The 12,640-nt window shown below is 35.6% G+C and overlaps 1 protein-coding gene and 1 pseudogene across 1 annotated transcript in view; one reads left to right on the forward strand and one right to left on the reverse strand.

Annotated features, from left to right (window-relative positions):
- NUP160 (nucleoporin 160) overlaps window positions 1–12,640 on the reverse strand; it is a 55,850-nt gene that overhangs the window by 3,054 nt on the left and 40,156 nt on the right. The window contains exons 22-34 of the mRNA XM_015586357.2: window positions 11,900–11,969; window positions 11,202–11,300; window positions 10,461–10,580; window positions 7,490–7,585; window positions 7,295–7,389; window positions 7,102–7,198; window positions 6,903–7,008; window positions 3,979–4,139; window positions 3,069–3,129; window positions 2,232–2,315; window positions 1,922–2,045; window positions 1,165–1,266; window positions 528–669 (exon numbers count right to left, since the gene is read on the reverse strand). Coding sequence (XP_015441843.2) covers window positions 528–669; window positions 1,165–1,266; window positions 1,922–2,045; window positions 2,232–2,315; window positions 3,069–3,129; window positions 3,979–4,139; window positions 6,903–7,008; window positions 7,102–7,198; window positions 7,295–7,389; window positions 7,490–7,585; window positions 10,461–10,580; window positions 11,202–11,300; window positions 11,900–11,969 — 1,357 coding nt within the window. The remainder of the gene's footprint in view (window positions 1–527; window positions 670–1,164; window positions 1,267–1,921; window positions 2,046–2,231; window positions 2,316–3,068; window positions 3,130–3,978; window positions 4,140–6,902; window positions 7,009–7,101; window positions 7,199–7,294; window positions 7,390–7,489; window positions 7,586–10,460; window positions 10,581–11,201; window positions 11,301–11,899; window positions 11,970–12,640) is intronic.
- On the forward strand, window positions 6,405–6,523 carry LOC112476745 (annotated as a pseudogene).

Below are 12,640 nucleotides of genomic sequence, written 5' to 3' on the forward strand. Positions count from 1 at the left end.
CCTGAGTGCATCAAATCAAATTAAGTGCTTGTTAAAAAATAGATCCCGGTCCTAGATCTGATACTTTGATTCTGTAAGTGCGGGACGAGGCACAATAATCTGTATTTTGAAAAAGCCCATTACCCAAATAATTGTAATGCAAGCAATCCAAAAACCCAATTTTGACAAAAACTGAAAGAAACACTGTTATAACTTATTTGAAAACTACTCCACCCACTCCTGTGAATTTCTTGAGTAATGTATAGTAAATACTGTGTCATGCATATACTCATTGTTCTAAATATATACTCATTGTTCAGTGAGGGCACAAGCAGACATTAACTTACTAACCTGCAGATCTTAAAATCTAATCACCTGGTACTTCATGTGGAACTGAAGTCAAACTGTTTTGTTTTTAGCTATGATTGAGAAGCTGCCCAAAGTGTATGTCCATAGATCACTCTTTTTTTCTTTTTAATCATCTTATGAGGTTATTCTGAATGATAAAGATCAGCTTCTTAGTCTCTACAAGTGAAGATACCACTTACCTTATAACTGTTTATAAGCCAATTTGGCAGAGGTACTCCATGAGACAAAAGCTTGTTGATTACACAGTGGTGGTATAAGTTGTTTTGGACTTTGTACCTTTCCAGGTAAGCTGATAGTAGTCGCCATGCTTCATCTGTAGCACTTGATAAAAGCAGAAAGGACTAATGAGTTCCAGATTCTTAACAGGTATTTACAGTACCATTCAAAGCACATATTTACAAGGAAAAAAATTGCAGAGGTTCACAACTGAATTGATAATATAGCTAAATGGCAAGTAATATTACTAGGGTCAATGCGACTTAAGGGTAGTACTAGAGAAAAACTAAATGACTTAGGCTCTTATATTTCTCTCCCACTAACTGCATATATAACTTGACCATACAATTCACTTATCTTCCTTGTTCCAAATTTCCAAAATACGAACAATACTGAGGTTGAAAGACTCCCAAACTGTAAAATGCTACATTTCTAAAGTGCTAAGCTGCATAATACAAATTGTAAATGCAATTCAAGGAAGGGAAGTTTACTGAGGGTTGTTAGAGGAGGATACCAAACACACTAAAGTACAGACAGGCAGACACTAACTGGGTGCACCAGGGAAGTATCTGGAGGGTCGGGCAAACACCAAGGCTGTACCTGGACTCCTTCGTGGTGATGATGGATGAGAGCTGATTGGCTGCTAGCCAGGCCCAGGCTTCTGCTTGTGCTGTCTCTCCTCCAAACTGCAATTTGATGCATCTGCCAAAAAAAAAGTTCCACATACAAAATAAACTAATTTGCTGAAAAGCACCACCTTATTTTGTTACTAAAACTAGAGATAAGACAACTTTAGCTCTAGTCTATTGCCAAATTCACTACTGGGGCACTGGCTCTTCCCTCCCCTCAGAGCCTCACGACTGAATGACCCACAAGGCCATCGATAAATATTAAGAGATAATTTATTTCAAAGAGAAAACTGATGATAAAAAATTCTGAAAGTTTAAAAAATATTTTCAATTCGCAAACTATTTGACTATTATTTAAGTTTAAAGTAACTTCAATACAGAGGATTTTTAAATAATGCTTATGGAAGCCAAAAGATGTTCTAAAGGACTGAAGAAACATGTGCCTTGTCTAAAATGGACACTACTACTTAACCTAGGTTATCTACTGTCATTTGGGAATGTGGGTCAATGCCAGGTCTTCTGATTTCTCAATAGAAGCTAGAAATCAAGATTTAAAAAATCACGATCAACTAAAGAAACAAAAAATCTTTGTATTGACTAAAGAAAAACACTTCTTTAAAGAACAACTGGTTTACAGGGTACTGGCTCATGTGACCACTGCTACACACTAAGCAACAGTTATTTCTGCATTAGTAAATTAAGACCATAAAAGACAACGTCATACATACTTGAAAGCAAGTCCCTCAAAGATTGGTGTTAAGGGAAGCTTAAAAGTCTGACAGAGCGATATGGCAGTGTCGAAAAGGCCAGCTTGAACCAAGAGAGTGACCATCTCTTCTGCTGATGAACTTCCTGTGGAAACAGAAAAGTGCTATTTAGTGCAACCAGCGGTCTATGCCAATGAGACCAAAGACCCCAAAGATGGCTTGTTAATGAATACCTCAGAATAACAATGACATGCTTTATACCCGTCTAGCATCCTAGGTCCACTACCTGACCCTAAAATATGCTGCTGGTACTGACAGACTGAACTGTTACCTGCAACTGCAACTGCTGATGGATCATGCTGAGCCAAAGTGAGGCGAATATCTGCCAGTTCTAGGATTTCAATCTGCCGATTTGCTATAAGCCAAAGACAAACATTTTCAATTTTAAAAGTACAAAAGAAGCACCAATTAGACTAACTCGACTTGTCAATTTCCCTTAAACATTAAGGAACATTCAATTTAATTTCCAAAGGCATGAAGATGGGGAGAAAACAGAAGGTTCAATAAAACCTCACTTAAAAAATAAAGCAACATCCCTGCTTTACATGTACAGCTGAGTCAAGTCAAAACAGTGCTCTAATAACAATAGCTGCAGTTGGGGAGGTGTTTACTCGGTACTTTACATATAATGTCACTTAACTCTCATGACCGTGAAATATTGTTATCTCTACCAGCAAAAAAGGAACATGCCCAATGTGAGAGGCAGAACTAAAACCAGGAGTGTCCAGCTCTAGAGCCCAGACTCTTTAAGAAAGGGTTATCATGCCTCTGTGGTAATATCAAAGGAACCTGATTAAACAGAAGTTTTGGTACTAAGCTGATTTAAATACAACAAGCAATAAAAACACTTTTAAAAAGCATTTCATGTCTCATACAGCCAAAATTTTCAAAAGGCTATGAAATGACCAACCTTTAGCAGATTAAAATATTGAAAATACACCACAAAGGAATTTTGCAATATTTTTACAATAACTGCAATATGTATATAATATGTAGTACGCTACAATATATATAATATAAATACTAAATATATAAATATAAATACTACTACTATAATACCACAATATAATTACTGTCCAGCCAAGATCAGTATGAGACCCCAACTCACTTGGGGCAGCTGTGCATTCTCCATCATGATTCCTCTTAGGGGATGCTCCGGGGCGATCATACTAAAAATACAAACAACCCATTTGTGAAAACTTAGTATTTTATTTCTGATGTCATTAACTGTGATCCAGCGCATCCATGCTTAAATTCTCTCAATATAAACCATGTTTATTTCAACTAGCACAGCTTTTCTTACAAAGCTACTGTAACTAGCAGACAAAGAAATGGAGTTTGTGCCAAGCTGGCTCACTTGGCTATAACATGCTACTGAGTCCAGGAACATAGATTTGATCTCCATATAAACCACCTGATCTTCCTTGGTTCCAGAGTTATAGTCTCCACCCATAACCCTGGGAAACAGCCTAGGAAATGCAAGAACTACTGAATATAAGCAGCTGGGCATATATAACCCCATCAGCACAACAGGAAAAATTAATTCCAAGTGCATGTCCTTTAAAAAAGTAATTGTAGACTGAATTTACAGAAATAAATGAAGTAAAAGCAGCTACTACCATTTATTGAGCACTTTTTGTAGGCCAGGCACTGTCACTGGTCTAAGCAATTTCTATATGTATTACTTCATTTAATACCCAAACATTCCTATAAGGTAGACATTATTCCAATCATCCCTATTTTATGCAAAAGGATAACTGGACAACAAAAGATTTATTTACCTGAAGTTAGTCTAATCTAACTCCAAAACCACTCAGCAATACTTGTTCTTACAATAATTCTAAACTTGGGAACTAAAGGGGTAGTAATATATAACAACTGAATTACTGCGAAAAGGGATTAAGTTCACAATACCCCAGTAGAAATTTTAAATGAAATGAAGCAAAATGAGGTAATAGTTTTGAAAAGACCAAATCAAATAAATGATCTTCAGATTCCAAAATGGAAAGTTTTCATACCACTGCACCAGATGCTGGCTGCACAATCCACGCATATTCTGGACGAATAAGTCGTAAACAATTAATAGCAGCCAGGTAACAGTTGCCTTGCTTCTCAAGTCCCCGGAGAGTTCGAACCTCTCTGCCAAGACGCATTCCGTACTCAAACATCACTGTGCCAGCTATGAGGCAACAATAAATCAGACATTAAAATTACAAAAATGTGTTTCTTTAGAGACACAGAATTTGCTTTACTTATCAAATTTAAATTAAAATTTAAAACAAAATTGAGTTTAACTTAAAGCCACAGAAAATCACATTAGTAAGGATGTAAAAAAACTGGAACCCTTGTGCACTGCTGGACAGAATGTAAATTGGTGCAGCCACTATAGAAAACAGTATGGCAGTTCCTCAAAAAATCAAAAATGTAATTACCTTATGATCCAGTAATTCCATTTTTAGGTATATACGTCACAAAATTGAAAGCAAGATCTTGAAAAGATAGTTGTACACCTTTGTTCACAGCAGCAATATGCATAATGGCCAAAATATGGCGGGAACCCAAGTGCCCATTGATGGATAAATAAAATGTGATATATGTATACAATGGAATACTATACAGTGGGAGTCTTAAAAGGGAAGGAAATTCTGACATGCTACAACATGGATGATCCTTGAAGACATTATGCTAAGTGAAATAAGCCAGTCACACACACAAAAATACTGTATGATTCCAGTAGCCAAATTCATAGAGACAGAAAGTAGAATGGCGGTGGTTGCCAAGGGCTGGGGGAGAGGGGAATGAAGAATTGTTTAATGAGTATAGAGTTTCAGTTTGGCAAGATGAAAAAATTGGGGGGATTGGTTGCATAATAATGTGGATATACTTAATTAACACTACTGAACTGTATACTTAAAAACAGTTAAGGGGGTAAATGTTATGTGTATTTTACCACACTTAAAAAAACTGGTTTCTGAATGCTAATAACTCTTGTTTAAAAAAGTAGCATATTGTTTACTACGGGTAATAAATTATCAACTTATGTTTTAACACAAGATTAAAAAAACAATGGGATGTTGTTTAATGAGTATAGAGTTTCTGTTTTGCAAGATGAAAAGAGGTCTGGAGATTGGTTAAACAGTAACACCAATTACTTAACCCTACTGAACACTTAAAAATGGTTAAGATAGTAAAGTTAATGCTATATATACTTTACCACAATTTTTAAAAAATCATGTAAAATGTTAGTTTTGACTTTTAGGTACTACATTTCCAGACAGGACAGAAGATTAGCTTAGAGAGCTAGTCTCAGCCAAACTGTCATTTATCCCCAGCCAGGATTCTGAGACCAAGAAATGTTGGCATGTTCTGCTCAAGAACACACTCTTATTTTTATAATGCTTTACACAGGTTGAAAAAAATATTTTTTTGAGACAGCATGGGACTCCAGAAACTAAATAGCATTTAAAAATTCTCTTTCAGTTTTCAAAAGAAACTATTTTCATTCCAATCAATATTTTTGAATGCCTGCAATATGTAAGACATTTTGTTAGAAAAACAGCCTTGCTCAAGAAAGACCTGGACATTAATCTAGCTAAACTGGTATTAAACAGACTGATGTAATGGATGTTGTTATTGTGGAAGCAAACAGTGGGAGATCTTTAACCTGTATTTCCCTTCCTGTATGAGTCAAGAAAATAAAAAATGTGCAAACATGTTCAGCCATTAGGAATATTAAGAACATGCCTACAAATTATTTCCATCCATTTTTTCCAATGAAAATTAGCAAGAAATCTAATGAAAAATTCTGAGTGAAAATGGTATAAAAATGTTAGACGTTCCAAAAGGGACTACAATGCTTATCTTGTAAAGTATGATCTTAACACAGACATGCAATTCTTTCGTTTTAGCTGTTCTGATAAAGACTTTGGTCATCATAGAAATTCCAATTAAAATATAGTCTACAAAAATGACTGGACTATAGTCTTCAAAACTATCAGTGTCCTTAAAGGGAAAGTAAGGCTAAAAGAAGTGATTCAGATTAAAAGAGACTATGATGAATAAATGCAGTACATGATTCTAGATCAGAGAGTAAGGAAAGTAGTGAGGAACGTACTATTAAATAAAAATCGTTATGACAATTGGCACAGTTTAAGTAAGAGCAGCACATTAGATTATAGCACTACATGTACATTTAATTCACAAAATTCGTTACATTTCATTAATTTGATAATTGTACTGAGATTATATAAAAAAACGTCCTTAGGAGACACATGGGAAGTATTTCTGCATTGAGTCCTGATGTCTGCAACTTACTCTCAAAAGGATTAGCAAAAATAAGTAAGGAAGAAGAGGTCAATGCAAAATGGCACAGGAACTCAAAAACCAGCCACAAGAATGCAAGATGCCTGTACAGAAAAAGTTTCTTTTATAATCAGATAAATGAGTCTATGGCCATGCTATCCTGAACAAGCCTGATCCCGTCTGATCTTGGAAGCTAAGCAGGGTCGGGCTTGGTTAGTACTTGGATGGGAGACCGCCTAGGAAGACCAAGTGCTGTAGGCGTAAAAAAAAAATAAGGGATTGTAAACTGACAAGGTCCTTGCAATCTGTGAGGTCAATCAATGGTTTCCTTGCCTAAAAAAATAAAATAAAATAAAACAAATAAAATCAGATAAATGATATATGTATAATGCCATCTCACTGGAAATGCTTCAAGAATGTTCTAGAATGAAAGCACGTATCTTTAATGTTAACATGTAATCTTCAAAAGGACAAAGCTTATCTTGCCCTTAAACATAATTTCCCCAAATGCTTGTAGAGAACACTTGTCCAATGGTAAAAATAAGGTAAAAATTACATAGGTCAAACACAATATTTTTGTAAAACATGATTAAACTGATAAGGTTGACTCCAAGTATAACTGTTGGTTTCAACTGCTTACCCTTTCGGTAATTGTGGCGATAGATGTGAAAGGCATATAGAAGCTCATAGTAATTATGAGTCATAAGGTCTACAGCTCTGGCACGTGATTCAATTATTCCCACAACCTAAGGAAGGGGAAGCAATCAGATATCAAAGTTAGAAACTATCAGGACAAGCACCATAGTTGTGTCCGGTCATCAGGGGAGAAATAAAATTACCTCATTATGCAGATTCACATAGGGAAACTCTACAAGATCCTGGAGCTGAGAGCGTTCACAGAGAACCACTACCAGCTGTCGTAAACAATCCAACTGCCTAAGAGGAAAAAAGGGACACGAGGGTGAACTGTCTTAGTGGATTAAATAGGGTTGGCAAATTGCCTTCTCTAAAAGACTGAGGCTGACTACCTACCTGCTGGAATCAGGAATTTGGGTTAAGGCCTCATACGCTTCGCTATTGTGACCCAAATCCAAATGATGTTTGAAAATGCATGTCCTTAAAGTAGCCTAAAGTATCAAAAATATGGAGAAAAAGGACAACTGAAATTAAAATATCACATCCATGACAAACCTCAAGAGAAAGAACTAGATTATAGTTAGTTCTTACCTGACTTTTCCAGTCATCGCCTGCTTCAGTAATTGCTGATGTAGCCAACTGAATAACCAGTTCAGGCAAACCAATAACATCTAGCAGACGTAAAACCTAAAGAGAAATAAAAGAAATTTCCATTAAAATTAATATGCTAGTGCACTTCAAATTGAAATATAACTTTAAATCAATTAGATAACTTGGCAAAGTCAAGATTAAATCAAAAGTGCTAACAAGATGAACAGGATTATCTGGTCAATATTTAAGATTTTCCTTTAGATTCTACTGTTCAATAACAGGCTTGTTGTAAAAACTTTCTATTGGTCTTTTCTGTTCTCAGCTCTATCCTCAGTGTTCAGGATATAATAGGCTCTCAGTAAGTACTTGTTGAATGAAGGAACAAAGACAATTTCACTACTAACTTTTCCTATTGCTGTTTAGGTCACAGATGAATTTAAAGCCTAGTAAATAAATTAACACCACTGCCTTATAAAAACCCTAAAAAATATACATTAATGTTTGATACAACTCATTTCTAATACAACACGGAACAGCGCTCTTCAAACTTTTTAAATTGTCCACTCTATTAACAACGTCTGTGTAATACTCCTCCTTACGTGCACATTTATACACACACATTCTCTAATATGTGTATAACACACTCAAAATATAAATTTATAAAGAATGAAGGATAAAAATAGCTTAACATTATATTTATTAGTACTTATTATTTGCTTTCTTTTCTTTATTCACAGTACAAAAACATCCTTTTTTTGTTCTGGATGCTTAGTTTGTTTTTTTTTAAGGTTATACTTTTCATTGAAGTATAACATATACTTAGAAATGTAAATAAATCCTAAGTATATAGCTTGTTGGCTGTTCACAAAGTAAACATATTCATGTTCCCAGAACCCAAGTTAAGATAATATATCAGCACACCAAAGCCCTCATGTTACTTCCTCCAGCCACTACTGACTTTTAATAGTTTTGTTTTTAATTTCATGGAAACAACCTTATGGTATGTTCTGCCTTCTTTTGCTTGACATGTTTGAAAGACTGATCTATGTTATTACATGCAGCAATTCATTTCATTGAAAAAATATACCATAATTCATTGATCCATTCTGTTAATGAACACTTGAGTTGTTTCTCGTACATGACTTTTATGAATATGCTGCTTGGAACATAATCACATAGCTCTTTTGGTTAGTATGTCTGTCTGTCTAGATATATTTAGAGCTGCAGTTACTCAGTCATAGAGTATGACTGGAGCTACCAGATACTGACAGTTTCCCAAAGTGGCTGTAACCGATTTATACTCCACCACACGTGATTAGGATGCTAAATGTCTTGATAATTTTCATGGTTTTGTACTATCTTGAATTGACATTTCAATTCAAGGTATACTTACTTAGATTTTAAAATAGCATTCCTGAAAAGTTCAATTGTTTCTGGCTGATTCTTGTCAGATCTGATTATAGACTGTCACTGTTTTTACCTTGCAACATGGCTGATGAAGAGCCTGTGTCAAAGGCAGAAGTGTTAGCCCTAAATTTTCTTCATTTGGTTGTACTTCCTTTGTTATTATAATCTTCAATCTGGCTTCATTGCAAACATTTTAAAAGCCACGTCCATATTGTAAAGGTGATTTTCATGAAGATTAAGCAATATAATGTGTAATCGATTTAATCAGGCAAACGTAACCTAATGAAATCAAATGACGAGGGTGCCACTATGCACCACTGCCGCTAGCTGTGGCACACTCACTCTTCCCACAGATGCCTAACTTGAGACTAAATGATAAGTGACCACATGGTAAAAGGACCAACTAAAGGCACCAGAGTCAATCCTTATATTAAACATTAGCACATCTTGATTTATTTCTGGAAGCGAGAATTCTAGTATTTTCTTTCCAAGCCCCACTGTGGCGTCTACTGGAGCAGTGATTCTTAACTTTTTTGAATGCTAAATCAGTAACTTTCTTCTAATGAAAGCCATCAAGCCTCTCTACAGAAAAAACAAAACAAAATATTTTGCACATAATTCCAGGGGATTTATTGATCCTTCAAATCTATCTGGCCTCCTATTAAAAATCTTTAGAATTCAAAATAATTTTCTCATTAGTAGAATGGTAGAAAGTTATTAAGAGCTACAAATCTACTTTAGTATAAATTCATTCATCTCTTTAACAAGCAATGAACAGCCCTTGGTTGCAATTACTTTTGGGAGGGAAATCCAGATAACAAATAACACGTAGATACTTAAAAATACAGTATCAAGAACAGCCAAATATTATAAAGAAGAATAAGGGGGGCAAGGAGATTGAAAACCATGCCTCAGTCTGCATGTGTGTACCTATGGGAGAGAGAACAAGCAGGCACGAGAGTGTGAGCACAGAGTTATTCCACACAGGTGAGGCAGGGAGGAACTTGCTGAGGAGGTGACACATGAGCAGTGACCTGAATGAAATGAGGGTGTAACAAACCTGCCTATCCGGAAGAAGACTATTCCAGGCTGAGGGAACAGCAGAAAGAAAGGTCCCAAAGGAAAAAAGGTATGTGCCTGGCTTGCAGGAGATGGTAGAAAGGCCACTATCGTTACAGCTGAGTTACCAGAGGAAAGACTGGTCGGTGGAAGGGTCAGAAGGGTCACCCACCCGAGGGCCAAAGCATGAACTAAGGCCACATAAACATCACATGTTAACTCTTTGAGATAGCGGCGAGACTAATACTAAGTAATAAAATTCTAACGATGACTGGGCTAATAAAATTATATCACGAAGCGTACTTCGTTCAAGTTAAAAACACTTATCAAATTTAATTAAAATATGTTTCTTTAATTTCTCTAGGCAAATTCATTTTCTCTTTAGTTGGAAGTTCAGGGAACAATTAAATTTCTATATTATTCTCCAAAAATACCTAAGTAATACATTTCAGATACAGTTCTACATAGGGTGGGGGAAGAAGGGCCAAACCATGACATAAGGCACCTTATCATAATACTGCAGCCTAGGGGTGGACACGACCTCCCCATCCTCTGACCGGATCAAGCGATCCAAGAATTCCTCTTTGCCCACTTCAGATGCTGCCTGGCAGAAACATTCCAGAGCCTGGAAAATAAAAAAACGCAAAGTGACTTATAGTGGATTGTTCTAATTCTAGGTACCTATGTACGAGGGAAAGCCAAAAAAACCCACCCCAAATTGTTTAAGACTGCTGACTATATTCACAAGTTCTGCCATTCTAAATTCTATCTGATGCATTACTTAATATTTATTTTATCTTACTTTTAAACTTAAATGCTATTAAGAAATAAACTTTAATAACTGATGGACAAATACACAATAAAGCAACTACAGCAATATGTTAACATTTGTAGAATTTGAGTGGTAAGTATGAGATTGTTTAATGGGGAAAACAGCAGCATTAAAAAAAAGGTATAATGAACATATAATTGAGAAATAAATTTTATTTACAAAAATGTATCCCTAAAAACATTTGCACAAGGGAAGGAAGGCTTTATTGTTTTCTTTATATCTTCCTCTGTCCTAACTATTCTGTAAAGTACATAAAGCCGAACAGTCCGCACAGGTATATAGTGGCCCTCTATGGCACTCGTAATCTTCTTTATCCTTATCTAAAGGATTCTATGCATCCCCTCCCACCTAGTTAGGTGGAAACTAAATGTTCTCCTTGCACTAAAGTTTGTTCATCACTCAAATGCAGTTTACCTTTTGTCCCTCTCCTGTAACCAGGTAACATCGTCCCAGCATAAATCGACAGGAACCAACATTGACTTGACACCAGGGATGTAGCAGTTGAATATAATCCTTAAAGATATAAAAGGTGCTTTCTGATTAAGAAAATAAATACTGTTTAAGGAAAGGAGATACTCATTTCCAAGTTCTTCACAGAGGGAGAGAAGATAGTGGCCAATCAATACAAAAGTTGAATTTCCTGAAATCGCCTGGAGAGTAAAACCTAATCCCATGAATCAATTCTCCTATTAGCCTATGAGACATTTTAAGAAAGCAAACAGGACCCCAATAACAATAACACATGTAAACACACAAAGGCTTTCTACCTTAGCAATTTTCTACCTTTTCAATTTTGGTATTTACTGCTTTAATGACTAGATTCCAGTAAAAGATTAATATGAAGACAATGGTATATTTGTTTTACTACAAAGAGAACTTAATAGAGATTATTTTAAAAAGGGGCTCTTTCAGAAAAAATTGTATTAGGAATGATATCATAAAGATGGAAGTAGAGATAATCTCTGGAGTATCTTTTGGTGCAATCATTTATAAATTATTATGGTTCTTATTATCAGCACAATTAAAATAAAGGTAATATTTACAAAGAAAAAAATTCCAGAAATTCCATTCTTTACAAAAATAAAAAATCTGAAATATTCGATAGTACTCACCTGCAATTGTATATACTGACAATTTCCCATCAAACATTCTAGAAAGAGGCAACCGGGATTGCTAGGCCATCTAGTCACTAGTTAAGGAGATTTTTTACTTTTCAAGCAAAGCTTAAACATCCACATTGGGTAGTCAAACTCCATGAAATGGCTTAATTTTAAAAAAAGGTACAGATAAGGTGGCAGAGCACATATTCTTTTGACATAACTATGTAACTTTAATACTAGACAAAGATAATGAAAAGGTCATATACTAGGATCCTACTCACCTAAATTAGAACTCAATTATTAACTACGAGATAAATCATGTATTTCATCCCTAGGTGGTCATTTCTAATTCTAGCTGATAAATTGTATGAGACTGCTGTTGGTACTAGTGAACACCCAGCATCTAACACAGTCTCTAGCATACAGAGCCATTCAAATACACTTGATGAATATATGCTTTAAAAGAGAACTAGGTATTAAATGTGTGCACACCAATAAAATGTGGCTCAACTCCTGAGCAAAAAAAAAAACCCAAAAATTGGGATCATTTTTGAAAATAAATATTATCTCTTATTGGGGGATAAGGACCCAACCTCGCTAAAAATCTTCACTATGAAAGCAGAAGAAGAGCCTTAGACCAGTGATCCCCAACCTTTCTGGCACCAGGGACTGGTGCTCCTATGAGAATCTAAAGCCTGATGATCTGAGGTGGAGCTGAGGCAGTGATGCTAGTGCTGGGGAGCGGCTGCAAAT

Source organism: Pteropus alecto, unplaced genomic scaffold (assembly GCF_000325575.1).
Source record: "Pteropus alecto unplaced genomic scaffold, ASM32557v1 scaffold71, whole genome shotgun sequence".
Lineage (NCBI taxonomy): Eukaryota > Metazoa > Chordata > Mammalia > Chiroptera > Pteropodidae > Pteropus > Pteropus alecto.